The sequence below is a fragment of the Carlito syrichta genome, unplaced genomic scaffold (assembly GCF_000164805.1).
Source record: "Carlito syrichta isolate Samal-C Ts95f unplaced genomic scaffold, Tarsius_syrichta-2.0.1 Scaffold303206, whole genome shotgun sequence".
NCBI classification, from domain to species: domain Eukaryota; kingdom Metazoa; phylum Chordata; class Mammalia; order Primates; family Tarsiidae; genus Carlito; species Carlito syrichta.
This window is the reverse complement of record NW_007247302.1, coordinates 177,071-178,921: the sequence shown is the minus strand read 5'-3', so window position 1 is coordinate 178,921 and position 1,851 is coordinate 177,071. Positions and strand designations below refer to the sequence as shown.

The 1,851-nt window shown below is 50.9% G+C and overlaps 1 protein-coding gene across 1 annotated transcript in view; it reads left to right on the top strand.

Annotated features, from left to right (window-relative positions):
- The first annotated feature begins 668 nt into the window (after window positions 1-668).
- The window catches only part of LOC110595638, a 116,289-nt gene continuing 115,106 nt past the window's right edge, over window positions 669-1,851 (top strand). Inside the window, exons 1-2 of the mRNA XM_021712349.1 lie at window positions 669-738; window positions 1,590-1,735. Coding sequence (XP_021568024.1) covers window positions 669-738; window positions 1,590-1,735 — 216 coding nt within the window. The remainder of the gene's footprint in view (window positions 739-1,589; window positions 1,736-1,851) is intronic.

Genomic DNA, 1,851 nt, shown 5'->3' with positions numbered 1-1,851 from the left:
ACAGCATGAACAATTAGTGCTATTTAATTACTGACAAAATTAGGCTTACAAATTGATTTATGGCCCTGCCGATGAAACCAGGTTCTTGGAGGAAGGCAGATTTCTTGCAGTGAATTTGGGGGCCAGGAGGCAGGCATTCTGATGAGGCACAGGCTGGAACTTGGGACCTCGGCATCCATCTCCAAGTCCCTCTAAGGTGGCCCTTCCTCACAATTAGCTGTGCTCATTACCCAGAGAAGATTAGATGCCATAGTGAGGATGGCTTGCTGGAAAGAGAAGTGAGAAGCCATTCTTACATCTCATTTTAGCCGCTGCTTAGCTATCTGGAGTTGCAGCTTCCTAAAAAGGCTTCCACACCAAAGAGGAGAAGAAACTTGAGTCTCTCCAACTGGGCATAATGAAGAGATCATTGAGCGTTTTAGACAGCAGCTGGAGCTTGTCAGTTACTTTTTATCTTAAGGCTACAGATAGAGAAATATTGCACAAGGACAAAAGAAAAGGTATCTGATGTTGGCAGTTCAGGACAGAAACCTCAGGTTGGCATAGAAAAACAGGAAATGATTGTTTTTAATCAAGGAGCCATATATTTCTGGTCAATATAGTTGAGAGTGTTTTTTAAAATAAACTCGGTTTGACATTAGAACTGACTGGCAGGGTACGGTGCAGGCATGGGCTCTGACCCCCAGGGGCCAGGGGAAGGCTTTGGAGAGACAAAACCTCCATGTTCCTATCACTCAGGTGAGGGAAGCGGTGGACCCGAGGACCTGGGGTGTGTGTTCCTCGGCCTGGCATCAGAATCACCTGGAAGCCCCCTCCCCCCCCCACTGACTGAATCAGCTCTGGGGTGGGCCGCGCAAACCAGGCTGAACAAACTTTCCAGGTGATGCTGGTGCCTGCTCAAAGGTTAGCATCAAACAGACCATCTCAGGCTCCTTGCAGTATTAACTCTCTGGAGTTTTATGGGAGAACAATAGAAAGAGACAAGGCCGAAAGTTTAAGAAATAGAAGAAAAACAGAAAGACAGACAGACACTCCAAAAAGCCCACACAGAACAGAGAAGAGCGTGGACCCGGAAAGATAATCTTCCGTGGAGCAGCAGGTGCGGTCTTTCTGATCCTCCTTGAAAGCTAGAAACTCTGAAGGCTCTAGTATATTTTTGCAACCACAGGCATATAGGATAAAACATCTATGGCTCCCTTAGCCAGATGGTAACGACCCGTTTTTACCTACTGAGGTAAATTCACCTCCTCTGATTTGGCGGTTGTTGGTTTTCAACGTTCCTTGGAAATTCAGAATGCTTTCCGGCTCTCTGAGTTTTGATCTGGTTAATTCAAAGGCTCTCGGGGAGCAGAGCCGTCCTTGGGCTAAAAATCACAGGCTGATGCTTAGTGATCTTGTTTAGGGATGTCTTAATTAGAGATTCAGGAAGGTGTGGAAGAGAAGAACCATTTCCCCCCCATCTTCTTCGGGCAACGCTGTTTCTTAACAGATCCGTGCCATGTTCCCAAAGGCCGGTTGGGGAGTGGGGATAACATTTTTCTGGGACACTAACTTGGGGGGCATTCTAGGACGTGGTCTGGGGCCTGTAGGACCTCAGGGTGACAGGTCCGAGGCTTCCCCCTCCGACCCTGGCAAGTGCCCAGGGCGGGGCGGGACCCCCTTCCGCTCTGTGCGCTCTGAGCGCTCTGAGTGGCGTCAGATGTCCCCAGGCCTAAGGACCTCCCCTCGGCCTGAGGTTCTGGAGAGGAAGGAAGCCCATCGGCCTCGCCACACCTGTCGGGAGAGTGGGCGGCTCCCGCCCCCGCCCCCGTCCCCGGGAGCTGGCCCGGCAGGTCCCCGCCGCCCCCGCCC